At 51.0% G+C, this 14231-nt stretch overlaps 3 protein-coding genes across 3 annotated transcripts; 2 read left to right on the top strand and 1 right to left on the bottom strand.

The window, feature by feature from the left end:
* Nucleotides 1-3135: 3135 nt before the first annotated feature.
* On the top strand, nucleotides 3136-4357 carry LOC127766584 (late embryogenesis abundant protein 14). The gene is made up of 3 exons (XM_052291670.1): nucleotides 3136-3318; nucleotides 3432-3872; nucleotides 3971-4357. Exons 1-3 carry the CDS (start codon nucleotides 3259-3261, stop codon nucleotides 4115-4117), a joined length of 648 nt encoding a protein of 215 aa, XP_052147630.1. The 5' UTR covers nucleotides 3136-3258; the 3' UTR covers nucleotides 4118-4357.
* Nucleotides 4355-5540, bottom strand: LOC127766575 (germin-like protein 1-2). The gene has a single exon (XM_052291658.1). The coding sequence runs from the start codon at nucleotides 5483-5485 to the stop codon at nucleotides 4811-4813; it is 675 nt and encodes a 224-aa protein (XP_052147618.1). The 5' UTR covers nucleotides 5486-5540; the 3' UTR covers nucleotides 4355-4810.
* Nucleotides 5541-13182: 7642 nt separating this feature from the next.
* LOC127759903 (uncharacterized protein At1g15400-like) lies at nucleotides 13183-14025 on the top strand. Its single transcript, XM_052284120.1, has one exon. The coding sequence runs from the start codon at nucleotides 13526-13528 to the stop codon at nucleotides 13835-13837; it is 312 nt and encodes a 103-aa protein (XP_052140080.1). The 5' UTR covers nucleotides 13183-13525; the 3' UTR covers nucleotides 13838-14025.
* Nucleotides 14026-14231: the final 206 nt, after the last annotated feature.

The raw sequence follows: 14231 nt of genomic DNA, 5'->3' as shown, positions 1-14231 counted from the left end.
CCTCAAAGTTCTTTTTTAGGATTAGCGCTATTACCTTGCAGTCACTATGAGCATCACCAACAGATTATCTATAATCTTTCCCCAAAAATTGTTTTTGGGTTTTCTAAACTGAAAATAGGAAGTGAAAAAACTCCTCCCTTTAACAGATAGCCTAAATTCAATCCCCAAAACTTAAAAGTAGGCCCTTCTGTTAAACTACCAACAGAAAATTTTGTTTTTTTTCTTTCATGCGCAAAAAGATCGCTATCTCCTACGCGCGGGAACTAGAGGAGAGAGACAGGAGTACGAGATTGGGAGCGAGTTTCACGCCCACATATATAACGGAGCGAGGAATTGGGAGTAGGGAGCTCCAAAACTCGAGTAGGAAAGTAGAGTATCTGTTGGAGCTAGTTTTTAGACTAAAATTCCTCAAAATCAGTTTTGGGAATCAGATAGATAGACTGTTGATGATGATCTAAGAAAATCACACCTAATCTAGATCTCCTTGTTGGGCTGCCTTGAGGAGTGTGACAATGGGCCTTGGGTAATTGCACCATGGGCCATGGCAGTATTACACTTGCTATCGGCCGGTATGATCGAATCACTCGAGGTAGCAATCATCAGGGTTCACCATACCGCCGGTAACCGCGCGGTTACCCGGCTTACCGCGGGGGTACGGTAATGTAAATACCGCGGTAACCTCCTTAAATTCAAATAAATTTAAAAAATAATTTAAATATTTGATGAATTTTGCACGGTTTTTTACGGTTACCGCGGTTACCGCGCGCCCCGGCAGTTTGAAAAACCCTAACAATCATTGGGTTGATAGTTGCTCGCAATTGTGCAACCTTTCTCAATTCTCAGCCGTCAGCTCCTCTGCCTCCTCACTCCGTACTCCTACGTTTTACTTGTCACGTGCATCAGCATCGTGCAAGACAAGGGGCTAACGCATTATCTCAGTCGTCCATTCCGAGAATCCACGATTAGTTGCTCAACTTTGCTGCTAGCCTGCTACAATATAATCTGCTTGAGTAATATTTTCCAAGGACATTAAAAAATCTCATCTACTATACAGCATTTTCGTAACAGTACTTTGGACGTTACTTAAGTGACTCCTGGACTTTTGATCTCCATCCAACAGCTATCCACGATGTTGGACATAAGATGGACCTTAAAACCTAAAATCAACCTTATACTCCCTTCGGGTTGATAATACTTATCGTTTTAGACAAAGACACGATCTTTAAAAAATAGCTTTAACAACTATTTTCTATTATAATATATATAAAAATATCAACAAATATATGATTTTATTGGAGTACTTTTTAAGACTAATCTAGCCATATGGTTTTCATATTTTTAAGATAAATATTTTAGAAATTATTTGTAGTCAAAGATTTTAAAGTTTGACTTTATCATTATCCAAAACGACTAATATTATCAGCCCGGAGGAAGTACATATATATTGTGGGAAATTTTGTAGGTGGCTTTAAGCTTGAGGCTAGCTGCAAGCTTGAGTCATAGGGAGAAAACAAATCGATCATATTTGACTCTTTTCCCTCCATCTCTCTTACCGGCAAAAAAAAGTAGTACTGGTTTATATGTAAAGTAAGATTCTTTAATTATGTGAGATCCGGCTTAATGCTTTTCTTTTGTCACATATACTGCATTGCAACAATTGCCATATATTCACTTCTGCCATCCCATTATATAGCAACTCAAGAATAGATTGATATATCCCCTACTACTAATCTAGACATGTTAAGGCTGAGTTGGGCAGTCCATCTTCCCAACCCACCACCTTCGTTTTTCGCGCGCATACTTTTCAAACTACTAAATCGTGTGTTTTTTAAAAATATTTTCAATACAAAGGTTGCTTTAAAAAATCATATTGATCCATTTTTTTAAAAAAAATAGCTAATACTTAATTAATCACGTGTTAAAAGACCGCTCCGTTTTGCGTGCAGGAGGGATGGGTTCACATCCTGCATTACCGAACACAGCCTAAATCTTTGTCTAGATTCGTAGTACTGGATATATTAAATCATGTTCTAAGTTGCTATATACTGAGATGAATAGAATAAGTAAAATTAGACCCACCTTAAGTCTTGATGAAGTTACTACTAGCTGCGTTTGGGAGGACTTCCCAACAAAAAAAGAAAAGTATTAGCCATTAGCACGTGATTAATTAAGTACTACTTTAAAAAACTTAAAAAATAAATTAATACGATTCTCTTAAGTAACTCTCCTATAGAAAACTTTTACAAAATTACACCGTTTAATAGTTTGGAAAACGTGTCAGTAAAAAATAAGAGAGCAGAAGTTATGAAAGTTAGAAAAAGAATTGTTTTAGTAGTATACAGTTATAAACTATTCCCTCCATTCCAAAACATAAGAGATTATAGATGGATTCAACATGTACCAGTACAATGAATCGAATCCAGACAAGTTTCTTATACATATTTATTCTACTATAATATATCATATCTGCTCTAAATATCTTATATTTTGAGGTGGAGACAGTCGCTATGTTTTTCTGCCCGTTGCTAAGCACACGCCACCCCCGATGCGGGGACGCCTCTGGCCTTCTTGCCACGATAATTGAATGGAACTTCCACATTCAGATTCGATAGGTGACCGTCGACTCCAAGTGCTTTGCACAAAACAACTCCGGCCTCCCGGCCACCAGTCACACGACTCACGGCACTACCACCCCTGACTCCCTGAAGCGGACCTGCCACTGTTCTGCATGCGAAGCTATCTAAAATTCTGAAGCAAAGAAAGCACAGCACATGCTCCGGGACACGCGCCACCCGGCGGAAAAGGGCTCGGTGTGGCGATCTCACAGCCGCATATCGCAATTCACAAGCCGCCCATCTCCACCGGCATCACGAGGCTCATCGCGGCACGACCGCGCACGAAACGCACGCGGCCGACCCGCGCACCTCGTATCCCGTTTCTCTGTCTTTTGCTCCCCGGCGCGCGCCAGTTCGGAGTACCAGCGAAACCCGGACACCTGGTACACCTCCGCCGGCCGCAACGCGTGTCCCCCCTACGTGGCCGCGCAGCACATGCCCATGCGCGACACGTGCACCTCCTCATCCAAACTCTCAACGGTCCTATAAATGCACGGATAGCCTCAAGCTGCTCGTCACAAGGCAAGAGGCAAGAGGCAAGAGCATCCGTATTAACCAGCCTTTTGAGACTTGAGAGTGTGTGTGACTCGATCCAGCGTAGTTTCAGTTCGTGTGTTGGTGAGTGATTCCAGCCAAGTTTGCGATGGCTTCTCAGCAGGAACGGGCTAGCTACCACGCCGGCGAGACCAAGGCCCGCGCCGAGGTGAGGTTTCCCTTCGTGCATCCGCGCGCGCGCACCGCACGTACACCACCACGTTTGTCCCATCCGTTGCGCGTGCGCTTACATTTGTTGTTTGCTTGTTTCGTGCGTTGCAGGAGAAGACGGGGCGCATAATGGGCACGGCGCAGGAGAAGGCGCGGGAGGCCAAGGACACGGCGTCCGACGCCGCGGGGCGCGCGATGGGCAGGGGACACGGCGCCAAGGAGGCGACCAAGGAGAAGGCGTACGAGACCAAGGACGCGACCAAGGAGAAGGCGTACGAGGCAAAGGACGCGGCCTCCGACGCCACCGGCCGCGCCATGGACAAGGGCCGCGGCGCCGCGGGCGCCACGAGGGACAAGGCGTACGATGCCAAGGACAGGGCGGCTGACACGGCGCAGTCCGCCGCCGACCGCGCCCGCGACGGCGCCGGGCAGACCGGGAGCTACATTGGACAGACCGCCGAGGCCGCCAAGCAGAAAGCGGCCGGCGCCGCGCAGTACGCCAAGGAGACCGCGATCGCCGGCAAGGACAAGACCGGCGCCGTGCTCCAGCAGGTTCATTAGCGCTCGCAGATCGTGTTCTTTTCCTAACCATTTTATTTTGTTAAACATTCATGCTAATTGCTGCAAAAAAACGCTCTCTTGGTGTGCAGGCAGGGGAGCAGGTGAAGAGCGTGGCGGTGGGGGCGAAGGACGCGGTGATGTACACGCTCGGGATGTCAGGCGATAACAAGAACAACGCCGCTGCCGGCAAGGACACCAGCACCTACAAGCCTGGAACTGGGAGTGACTACCAGTAATACGGTAGTAGAAGCATGTGTCGTCTTTGGCACTGATGCCAAAGTGTACGTGTTGTATCCTCTTTTTTAAGTTTCAGCTCGACTTCGACGTGTTCGGTGTCACACTTGGTTTTTCAGTTGTGCTCAACTGTTCATGTTTCTGGTTCCATGGAGGGCCAGTGTGGAGGTCAATGTTTAAGCTTTCGTTTTAAAATCTGATAATAAAGTTGGTTAAGACCTGAAAGCGTTGTCCCTTCTCCATTTAGCGACTTGGAAAATGGCAAATGAGCACACAAAATGATTGGTGCTTAGAAACCACATTTGGAGATCAACATATTTTGTTGCCAGGGTTTACAGGATAAACTTCAGATAACTGTTCATCAGCCAAAAAGACAATGAAAGGAAGAGGTCAATGGTGTAAATCATAGAAATCAATCACACATCACGCCTTGCATTAATTTCCAGATGGAACACATTACACATCAGTATCACTATATGCACAGCACAATATAGTAGATTCATTTCACAGATCTCGCACTGAAATTCATTTCAGATACACAATTTAGACGATGTAGTAGCAAACAAATGCCACTTATAATATACCCATGAAAAACAAACAAATACACACACGAACGCACACAAAAGAATGGGGGGCAGCATTAGCAATATAGCATCTGCCATCGATCTGCGCTGCTAAACCAATGACCATCACGGTCAGAAGCCGGCGAACTTAGATTTGATGGCGCCCACTTCATCCTCGTCCATGAGAAACGTCTTGGCGAGCACCTCCATCGGCATGGCCGGCTGGGTCGCGAAGAGCGCGAAGGTCGGCGTGACGAGGCCGGGCGACTGGCTGTCGAACATGGCGACGAACGACGCGTTGCCGGCGCCGACGTTGAGCTGGAAGTGCTGCAGGCCGCGGGGCACGACGAAGAGCTCCTTCTCCCTGACCACCTTGGAGAAGAGCCGGTTGGCCGCCGTGGTGAACCCCACCATGACCTCGCCGCTGAGCACGAGCACGAGCTCCGAGGCGCGCGGGTGCGAGTGCGGCGGGTTGAGGCCGCCGGGCGCGAGGTCGGTGCGCGTGATGGAGAGGCCCAGCGTGTTCAGGCCGGGGAACGCGGACACCGTGGCGCGCGTGGAGTTGACGCCGAACGGGTTGCTCGTGCTGGGCGCCTGGACGATGGCGTCGCAGAAGAAGTCGTCGCTCACCACGGACGCCGTCGGCTTGCACGGGAACCCGTCGACCGCTGTCGCCGCCCGCAGGTCGGCCACGCAGATGTCCTGAAGCGGCGGCGAGTCCGCGACGGCGAGGCGCGGCGCCCCGGCTGCTGCCACGACGGCCACCGCGACCAGCACCCGGAGCACGACGGAGCGAGACGACGCCATCGTACACCAATGTACGTAGCCAAAGCGAATCCCTAGAAGTGAGGAACTAACTAGCTGCTCGATTTTTCTCGAGAGTTGATCGTGGTGGTGACCATGCGCTGCTGGCTATATGTAATGCTAGCCTAGCAAGATGCGTGCACGGGTGGACGTGACGTGAAACGATTCTGCCGATGTGGATGCTAGCTGAATCGGTGATGGTGTCGCTGCAGCTCAGCGCAGGCGGTTGACGGGGTCGCGAAGCGCGCGCGTCCATGGCGTGCGGCCGGACGATAGCCAAATGAAATCAAGTAGGCGCGCGTGGCGGCACGTACTGTTTGTCGCTGTCGAGACCGGCGCGTCGGGTCGGGAGGACACACCATTTGGCAGGTCCCCGGGAAGTAGATGCGGAGTAGCTTGCGTCGCGTTTCCAATGACGCGGAGAAGAGGAATGAGGTGATCACATTAAGAAATATCTACATGATAGTTTTCTTCGCCGTTTGCATTTTAAAGGAAAAAAAGTCCACTCTAACTCCCTTAAAGTAGGCCAATCTAATTCGTACCCCTCAACAAGAAAATCAGATAGAACGACTCCCCGAACTATTAAAACCAGTACAACTTGACTCCTCTAGCAATTTTGAAGGGTGGTTTTGCTGACGTAGCGGTGTTAACCCGATTTTCATCCCACGTGGCATGTGGGGGCCCACATGTCATTCTTTCTCCTCCCCTTCTCTCTTCCTTCTCTCTCCTCCTTTTCTCTTCCTCTTCGGACGCACGCGGGGAGCGAGAGCCTCATCGGCGGCGGCGGCGGGCGGCGGCGGAGTGGCGACAGCAGCGTGCGGGTGAGGGCTGGAGTGGGGGTGGGCGGGCGGGGCCAGAGTGATAGCGGCGACAGGCGCTGGAGCGGCGACGACGGCATGTGGGCGAGGGCTGGAGCGGCGGTGGCGGGTGGGAGGTGAGCGCTGGAGCGTCCACCATCCCCTCCAGCTTTGCCTCGCCATCTCGATGTCGTCGTCGCCGTCCGTGTCCCCTTCCCCACCTTTCGCTGCGCTGCCTCTCCCCTCTCCCTTCTCGGAAGGCGGCGACGCTTCGGCAGGCGGTGGCGGAGATAGAGGAGTAGCTCGACGGTGTGGAGGACGCATCTGAGCTCGGCGATAGAGGGCGGGCGAGATCTCGGCGGTGCCGCCTCTCCCCTTTCCCTTCTCCACCCCCGGCGATAGCCTCGAAAGGCGGCGGCGCTTTGGCAGGCGGCGACGGAGGTAGAGGAGTAGTAGGACGGCGCGGAGGGCGCACACGAGCTCGGCGGCGTTGCGACCGGCCCTCGCCCGTCCGCCGCCACCACTCTCGGTCGCAGCCGCCGCCACAAGCCACGGGACGCACCGCTACAGCTCTGGTCCCCGCCCACTGTTGCCGTCGCTCCAGCTCTCCCCGCCTCGGCAGACGCCGCGTGCTCCGTCGATTCAATTGTGGTGAACACCATCTGGGATGAGGCGATGGTGGCGACCGGCGGTGCGGACCAGCCGTCGTGTACCTCGACCTTGCCGTCCCCGGCCATCCTCCCCGTAGTCCCCTCCTCTTGCAGCCGCACCCGTCATCCCGCCCGCCACCGCCACGGCCGAAGGGGAAATAAAAGAGAGAGATAAGGGAGGGAGAGAGAGGGGGGGAGGAGGAGGAGGAAGAAGGAATGGAGAGGGAAAGGATGACATGTGGGCCCCACATGTTAGTGGGTCCCACATTATTTTTGTGAGAATGACAAATGGGTCCCACATTTTTTTTTAGTTCTAATGCCATATAAGCGCCACGTGGGACGAAGACCGGGTCAACACCGCCACGTCAGCAAAACCACCCCCCAAAACCGCTGAAGGAGTCAAATTGCACTGGTTTTAATAGTTCGGGGAGTCGTCCTATCTGGTTTTCTGATTGAAGGGTAGGAATTAGATTTGGCCTACTTTTTAAAGAACTCAAAGTGGACTTTTTCCGATTTTAATTGGACTCATCTACTACTAATTTTGGGCCCAATAATTTGGGCTTTAAATAGACTCAAAGAAGCCCATTGTTATGTTGAAGGCATTGTATCCCATTAAGATATCAAAAGCCACTTTACATCCCTCAAGTAGAGGTTGAGTTTTATTCGTGTCCCTCAACCATAAACTCAGATACAGAGTATCCCCACCTCTAAAACCATTGTAGGCCAAGTCCCTCGATAGTATTGAGAGCAGTTTTGACTCATGTGGCACTTACATGGCTTGTTTAACTTGGTGCAGCGTTGACGCAATACGTACTTGGGAGAATAAAAATTTTAAAAAATACACTTAAGTGTCCACTAAAAAAATTAAAAATGTGGTACGACCCATATGTCATCACCCCTTTCTCTCCCTCCCTCCTCTCCCTCCCCTTCTCGCCAGGACACATTAGTGGTGAGCTGATGTCGGGTTGGTGGGAGTTCACTAGCAGAAACCTCCGACAAGACGAGCAAGGCCTCCCGGACACTTTATTCCTCCAAATCCTACGACAGCATGTCAATGTCGCGTTCACTCCATTCCTGTGTCCTCTACCTCCAGCATCTATGATGAGCACCTCCAACAACAACAATCGTAGGTCTTCCTCAGCGTCCTCACCGCCACGGGTGGACATCACCAGCAAGAACGAGCAGCTCACGAAGGATTACTACACGCTAACGCACGATACGAATAGAGGTTACTGGAATGCGTGGTGTGCCTCTTGGAGTTTAGGGAGCGGGAGACGGGAGTTCAAACTGATCAAGAATTAAGTATTGGTGAGTCGTTGGGGTTAGCGTGCCGTTCTCGAGGCCGATGCGGTGAGGCGGCGACACCTGAAGTCTAAACTAAGAGCAAGTATAGTAATGTACAGTCAGCTGGCGAAATCAACCGCTGCATCATCCAAATCCAACGTGGAGGAGCGAGAAACCAAGAAAGAGAAGGAAATGGGCGAGTCGCGAGTCGCCGGCTCGGAGCGTCGTACCCGAGGCGAAACGCCCGCTCCCAGCTCGGTGCTGGCGATTGAGCCGGCGCCTGCTCCACAACAGATGCTTTGCACATGCATATATTAATTGCTTAGATGTTTCAATTAGGTAACGTATCAGTCAGCTTATAGTCAACCCATTATACAGGTGAGCTTTTAAAGCATGGCTAAGTGACATGGCAGTGGCTTTCAGCCGGCTGCTGGCTACGTTACTATCCTTGCTCTAAGAGCAAGTACAATAGCAAGCTATTAGCCAGCTGTAAACATATTTTAATGAGATAAATGATAAAAGAGAAGAGCAGCGGGCTACAGATTTATAGCTAGCTGTAGCGCGTACTCCAAGACACAATGTGTGTATGACAGGTGGGACCATATATTAATAGTATAGTAAGCAACTATTGTATGAATTGGCTATATATAAATTGGAGCTAGTAGTGGGCTATACTATTAAACTTGCTCTAATGCACGGAGGGAGAAGAGAAAGGGTTGATAACATGTGGCCATGTGGGTCCCACTACATTTTTAAATTTTTAAACAAACACCCGGTGACTATGGGTCCCACAATATATTTAAATTTTTCTTATAGTGCCACGCAAGCGCCATGTCAATCGTCACATGGGATAAAGACCAAATCAAATAAGCAATGCAAGCATCACATCAGTAAAAACCATTCTTAATATTGCCGAGATTCAATTCGCACTGGTTTTATGGTTGAGAGATGAGAGTAGAACTCGGCGGTGAATTAAGGGATGTATAGTAGACTTTTTTTATCATGTTCCAATCCAGCAACACTGTCGAGTGTCGACCTCAGGTTGCCTGCTTGGGCCCTAGGCCTAGCATATTTCGGAAATAAGAATTCCTCGATGTAATCACGAGCTTACCAGTCACAGTCAGGCAGTCACCAGCAATCTAAGCGCGTCATACATGCGTAACGCGTTCATGAAGTCCATGGTGCCAGCCATGGAAAGCTAACTCTGTTGGAACTGTTCTAACTTCTGATATGCCAGCTCAAGTACACATTATATCTCGCTTAGTCCAGCGTGACAGCGTCAACCATCTGATCTGACCAGCTGGATCCTGGATCAATCATCGAAGATGAAGCTTTGGAAGTATCGGGCCCGGGGACGACAGCGATCTACGTACGAAAGGCTGGGACAAACTGAGGTACGAAACGACGCCGTATTACTGTGTTGCTGTTTGATTGCCAATGGCCAGTGGAGATTGGCTCGGAAGCCTAAGTCGGCAGTCAAGGGGCCGAGGCGAGCAACCAGAATCCTGTCAACTCAATCGATCGGGCCGAAGGTCACTGTTGGTGGACGGGCGAGGCTGTCCAGAACGATCGATTCGACCTGTTAGGCATTACTAGGCATCTGTCCGCGCGCTCACCGGCGGCGGCGGACCGGGTCACGCGACCCTGACCGAGCCTCACCGTTAAGGATCACATCATGAAGCAGCACCAGGCCACCAGCACATACTAATTGCAGACATGAAAATTCGTGTCCAACATTTGACCATCCGTTTTATTTAAAAATTTTATGAAAATTTTTAAAAAAATTAGTCACACATAAAGTACTATTCATGTTTTATCATCTAATAATAATAAAAATAATAATCATAAAAATTTTTTAAATAAGACCAACGATCAAAACGTTGGAGATAAATAGTGTAAAACTGTATTTATTTTGGGACAGATGAAGTACTGTCTGTCTGCTGGATGTCACTGCTAATCGTTTCAGACTGCATGCGCCTTTGCCTGAAAGGCCTCTGTTTTTTTTTAAAACGAACCTCTGTTTGGGATTGTTTTTTTTTTAAAACGAACCTCTGTTTGGGATTGTCGCGGATGTGTTCTGGACTTCTGGTGTTCTAGGCGCTTGGAGGCATGGATCAGCAAACTCAACCAACCTGATCGACTAGCCCTTGATGTCATTATAAAGCATGGAGCAGCAAACCAACCTGATCGATCGATTAGTAGTCCAGTAGTCCTTGATGTCATTATACATGTTCCCCATTTTTCCTGGAACATGTGCCATTCAACTAGTAGGACTTTTATATTAGAGAGAAACCACAAACAAAAACTGAACATATTTTTAGACCCAGTCGCTCCGTCCCAGGGGCGACGCGGGCGGCAAAACCTCACCGTCGCCCCCTCCTCTCCCACGCCTCGTCGCCGCCCGAGCTTTGCCGGCGGCTGCAAAGACGGCGGTGGCGGGGCTCCCCTTTCCCCTCACTCCTGGTCAAGTGGTTGGGGCGCCGATGAGACCGGAGCACGAGGGGCGCAGCTCGGCGAGGACTGCCAGATCCGGCGCCGTTGAGTTCGGATCCGGCCCTCCCTTGGCCGGATCTGGGCTGGACGCGCAAGTCGGCGGCGAAGGCGGCGGCCGCGGCGGCGACCGCGGCGCGAGGGCCGCGCGGAGGAGGCGACGGCGGCGGCGACCGCGGCGCGAGGGGCGCACGGAGGAGGAGGCGGTGGCGGCCGTGGCGCGAGGGCCGCGCGGCGGCGACCGCGGCGCGAGGACCTCGCGGCGACGGTGGCTGCGGCTCGCAGACGTGCGTCAACTGTTGCTTCTCTGGCTTGTGTGCACGAGGAAGCGGTTGGCGGCGGCGACGTCTCTTCTCCCAGGCGGCTTAAAAAACCCATCTTGTGGAGCTCCTCCCCTCCTATGGCCAGATCCTGTTCTGGCCGTGGGGAGCTTCGGGAGAGGGTGGACGTGGCGGCTTGTGCAGAGGATGACGGTGCCATGGCGACGTGCGGGAGCAGGCCGCGAGCCTACCTGAGCCGTGGAGTGGTGAACTGGGCTAACTGGTGGCTGATGAGATGATGTGGTGGTTCGGCGACGGTTGTTGTGTGGTTCGGTGGTGGCGCTGGACGAAAATCATTGGCGAAAGCCTTGCTTAGCCTTTGGCTGGCACGACGGCGGCGGTGCCTTTGGCGTCGTTCCCTTCTTGGAGGCGTCGTTATAGCGTTTTCTCCACGCTACCAGTCTCCAGGTGAAAACTGTGATTCGGTTTCCGGACGGGTGATGGCGGCGTTTCACGTCGTATCCTCCTTGGGGGCATCGTCTTGGAGAACCTTACCCATGCACCATTTGCCGCTCGTGGACTCCTGTGTCAGCTTGATGCGCTAGATGCTTAGGTGCTTGGCGAGGCCTTGTCCTTCTTGGTTCCTTTCTTGTATTGGTGGCATCCAGCTTCTTCGTCTGTCTTTGTCGGGTGGAGTCGAAGCTGCTACGTCGTTGGGGTGCGACGAAGCTTAGCAACGATAACATTTGCAGTTTCTCTCTAGGGATGTGGGTGTTGCTAGTACAGGCTTTGGCGCTTCAGGGGCTTGGCTGATGTCCAAAGTGTGAGCTTGGTGTTGCTTTGCTCGGTTTGGCGGTGCCTACAATGATGCCATGATCGCCGTGGAGTTGGAGCTGCTGGGTCGCTGGGCAGCTAGCTTGGTAACGATGACACGTGCCTTGTGATGTCAACGCGGTGTGCCGCCTCTTCAGCATCTCGACATCGATGTTCGTCGTTGGATTCCGTCATCGTTTCGTTGATAGTTTGGCTAGAGTGATGTAGAGCTCCGCGTGCTGTGTGGTTGTACCGGCCACGGTGGAAAGGCTTGGCGAGTCTCTACTCGTCGAGAGGTTTTTTTTCTTTTTCTGTAACCCGTCTGGGTTTTTACTTCTGTTTAATGAAATATAATTAGCAGTTCTCCTGTCAGTTTAGTTTAAAAAAAACCCAAGCTCATTTTTGAGAGTCAACGTTGTACTCCATATGCATACTCATGTATGAGCATCGCGCTGCTATTTCTCTATGTATCTGGATGCATGCATCATGCGTACGTCTCTCTCGCGTTTTCCTACTCTTCCGTACGCAGTTCGTCGATTGTGCTCTTGTTCCTACTCTTTTGGTTTTCACTTTCAAGTAAACGCCGGGTAACCCCCGCAAAGAAAACGGACGCCCAGAGACATACGGTAGCAGGCCCGGTTTGAACGCCCGCCGGCGCCGGATCAATCCGTGATACCCAAGGGTGCCGCGCCACGTATGACGTACCAATCCCAAATCGAGTCGAGTCGAGTCGCCGGGAGCGCGCAAAGGCTTTAGCTAGCCAACGCAGAGCATGTCTTGGAACGCGTCTCAAGTCTCTCCAGTCTCCACACGTCGTTAGTTCCATCGATGATGATCTGTGGCAAGCAGAGCCGCCTCAAGTAGAATAACTCGCCCAATGCACGCGTACATTCCTTTCACCTAATGCGTAGTATTGGCGTATTGCTGACATACACACCCTCCGTCGTTTGACTGATAATTTTTTTCTCCCCGTCGTTTGATTGATAATTCGACATGATTGACAGCGTATTTTAGCTCCTGTTAACTAGTAATCCCTCTATACTCATAAAGAATGTCGTTTAGGATATTGATACGGTCTCTAAAACACAACTTTGACTTCTTTTCTCTATAAAAAATATTCATTGAAAAGTGATATATGCATACTTTTATGAAAGTATTTTTCAAGACAAATCTATTCATATAATTTTTACATTTTCAAACTCAAAAACTTGAGAGTTATTAATGATTTATATTCCCAAAGTTTGACTTAAACATTATCCTAAACGACTTCCTTTACGAGTATGGAGGGAGTACTTTTCTTTCTCTTTCCGGTCAATGTTTGATACCTATATCACCTTGATTAGAATAAACACTGCGTAAATATGTTCAAAGTTGTTATTATGCTTATCATTAGTTCACAACCAAGCCAACAACTCCCTCTCGGAGGTCTCGGAAATACGGCTTTTGTTAATTGAACGAAAGAATCGGCTGCTACTGAGTCTGCTACCCTCGCGTCGCGTGCACCAGGTGCATATGCTGCTCTTTTGTCCTGCCGCGGCAGCGCGCGCACGGCGACTCTTATGCCAAACCCACGCACGCAACGCAAGCACATATGCTTCGTTTTGACTGCTCCCTGCTCAACACCACACACGCTCTCGCTCGCATATAGGCAGGCAATACGTAGCTACACCGTGCGCGCGCGCACACACGTACACGCACACCACCACCGGCCGGCGTCGAGCGCTGTTTGCGCTGCTCGCGCGTCCGTACATGGCGGGGCTGCAGCGATCGAGCGAGACTTTCCGGCGGTCGGGGTCGTCGGGGATGGTGTGGGAGGACAAGCTGCAGCAGTCGGGGGAGCTCGGGGGCAAGGCCGAGGCGCCGGCGCCGGCCGCGCGGGCGGCGGCGCAGCGGAGCGGCTCGAGCGGGCACGGCGGGTACAAGGCGGGGCACGTGCAGCCGGCGCTGGACCCGCCCTCCCCGCGCGTCGCCGCCTGCGGCTTCTGCAACCTCTTCGGCAAGGACAAGCATCATCAGGCGCGCCCGCGCGGCGGCGCCAGCGCCAAGAGCCGGCGCCGCTGAGCCAGGCCGTCCCTGCCATGTTTGTTTGTTGAGATGCTTTGTTAGCTCCGGGCTAGTTGCTTCGTGCAAAGAAAGGTTAGAAATATATCGCCATGCCGCCATGCGCATGATCAAAAAGTACAGATACTTAAGCGTGTTTCTCCGTTTCTTGTACACACGGTCACAATGTGCAGTCATCTTTGATCTCTTGCTCTCTCTCATGAATCATGATCTGTGACACTTCAATACTTTCATCAACGTTCTTCATGTCTCAGCCTTTTCTTTAGGTTATTATTTCGATTTCTACCTTGTAATGCTTCAAATTCGCAGTTTTCTTAAGGAATATCGAATCAATGGGCCTGTTTGGCATAGCTCCAGCTCCAGCTCCACCCCTCCTGGAGCTAGAGCTCAGCTA

This window comes from Oryza glaberrima, chromosome 1 (genome assembly GCF_000147395.1).
Source record: "Oryza glaberrima chromosome 1, OglaRS2, whole genome shotgun sequence".
In the NCBI taxonomy this organism is placed as follows: Eukaryota; Viridiplantae; Streptophyta; class Magnoliopsida; order Poales; family Poaceae; genus Oryza; species Oryza glaberrima.
This window is presented reverse-complemented; position numbering and strand designations above follow the sequence as displayed.

Bases quoted from the DNA above. Each gene is read 5' to 3' on its own strand.
- LOC127766584 (XM_052291670.1), top strand. From the start codon at position 3,259: ATGGCTTCTCAGCAGGAACGGGCTAGCTACCACGCCGGCGAGACCAAG. The intron at 3,319-3,431 runs GTGAGGTTTCCC...CGTGCGTTGCAG, and splicing joins AGACCAAGGCCCGCGCCGAG to GAGAAGACGGGGCGCATAAT. The intron at 3,873-3,970 runs GTTCATTAGCGC...CTTGGTGTGCAG, and splicing joins CCGGCGCCGTGCTCCAGCAG to GCAGGGGAGCAGGTGAAGAG.
- LOC127759903 (XM_052284120.1), top strand. From the start codon at position 13,526: ATGGCGGGGCTGCAGCGATCGAGCGAGACTTTCCGGCGGTCGGGGTCG.
- LOC127766575 (XM_052291658.1), bottom strand. From the start codon at position 5,485: ATGGCGTCGTCTCGCTCCGTCGTGCTCCGGGTGCTGGTCGCGGTGGCC.